The sequence below is a fragment of the Ovis canadensis genome, chromosome 15, assembly GCF_042477335.2.
Source record: "Ovis canadensis isolate MfBH-ARS-UI-01 breed Bighorn chromosome 15, ARS-UI_OviCan_v2, whole genome shotgun sequence".
Classification (NCBI taxonomy): Eukaryota; Metazoa; Chordata; class Mammalia; order Artiodactyla; family Bovidae; genus Ovis; species Ovis canadensis.
Window position 1 is genome coordinate 57,371,951 of NC_091259.1, and position 1,651 is coordinate 57,373,601.

Genomic DNA, 1,651 nt, shown 5'->3' on the forward strand with positions numbered 1-1,651 from the left:
TGTATGGATGTGAGAGTTGGACTGTGAAGAAGGCTGAGTGCTGAAGAATTGATGCTTTTGAACTGTGGTGTTGGGGAAGACTCTTGAGAGTCCCTTGGACTGCAAGGAGATCCAACCAGTCCATTCTGAAGGAGATCAACCCTGAAATTTCTTTGGAAGGAATGATGCTAAAGCTGAAACTCCAGTACTTTGGCCACCTCATGCGAAGAGTTGACTCATTGGGAAAGACTCTGATGATGGGAGGGATTGGGGGCAGGAGGAGAAGGGGACGACCCAGGATGAGATGGCTGGATGGCATCACAGACTTGATGGACACGAGTCTGAGTGAACTCCGGGAGTCAGTGATGGACAGGGAGGCCTGATGTGCTGCAATTCATGGGGTCGCAAAGAGTCGGACATGACTGAGCGACTGAACTGAACTGAACTAAACTCTGAGACAGCTAAAGATTAGATTTGGAGTCGCTTCTGAATTAAGACCTTGATAACAGCCTTTTGAATCTGCTTAGTCTTCACACTGTAGATGATAGGGTTGAGTACAGGAGGAATAAGCAGGAAGATATTGGCCATGATGGTGTGGACAAAGGGAGGTGCTGAATGGCCATAGCGATGGACAAGAGACAGGCTGATGAGAGGGATATAGAAGATGGCAACAGCACTGATGTGGGAAATGCAGGTGTTGAAGGCTTTCTGCCTGCCCTCTATGGAGGCAATGTGGAGGACAGATCGGATGATCAGGACATAGGAGAGCAGGATACAAGGACAGTCGAACCCTGTCGTGGAGAAGAGTGCAAACAGACCAAGGATGCTGTTGATTCTGTTGTCTGTGCATGAGAGTTGAATGAGATCAACATGGTAGCAGTAAGAATGTGAGAGGACCGTAGAACTGCAGAAGGACAGCCTCTTGACAAAAAGCACAACTGGCAACATAACAGCAACATTTCTTGTCCACATACTCATCCCAATCTGGGCGATCCTGGCATTGGTGAGGATGGTGGTGTATCTCAGTGGATCACAGATGGCCACAAAACGGTCAAAGGCCATGGCCAGCAAAACTCCAGACTCCATGAAAGTAAATCCATGGAGAAAGAACATCTGAGCAATGCAGGCATTTAAGTTGATCTCTCGGGTTCCAAACCAGAAGACACCAAGGGTAATGGAAATTGTGCACAGGGATAAGCTCAGGTCTGTGGCTGAAAGCATAGAGAGGAAATAATACATAGGCTCATGAAGGCTCTGTTCACGGAGGACCACAAATAGGATCATACTGTTCCCAGAGAGGGCAACAGCATACAGGAGGCAAACAGGTATGGAGACCCAGATCTGGGCTGCTCTCAGTCCTGGAATACCCGTCAAGAAGAAGGTCAGAGGCTGAGCGCTGGTATTGTTGAGGACCCACATAATAAGGGGCTGAGAAGACAGGAATATTTGAATAATTAAACATAACATATGATAAAAATGTAGCTTATCATTAGACACTCTGAGATTCACTAAATTACTATTGCTGATCTAGGAATTTTAGTATTTTATGAGTTTTATAGAGTCACAGGTTTCTTTCCCTGCCTCTCAGTATTTCTCATTTTTGAGAACTGAAGATTTCCTGAGTTATTTTACATCAAATTTTCTTAAGTCTATAATATTCTTTGGTGGCAAC

At 45.5% G+C, this 1,651-nt stretch overlaps 1 protein-coding gene across 1 annotated transcript; it reads right to left on the reverse strand.

The window, feature by feature from the left end:
* Nucleotides 1-447: 447 nt before the first annotated feature.
* OR51F2 (olfactory receptor family 51 subfamily F member 2) lies at nucleotides 448-1,398 on the reverse strand. Its single transcript, XM_069553746.1, has one exon. The coding sequence runs from the start codon at nucleotides 1,396-1,398 to the stop codon at nucleotides 448-450; it is 951 nt and encodes a 316-aa protein (XP_069409847.1).
* Nucleotides 1,399-1,651: the final 253 nt, after the last annotated feature.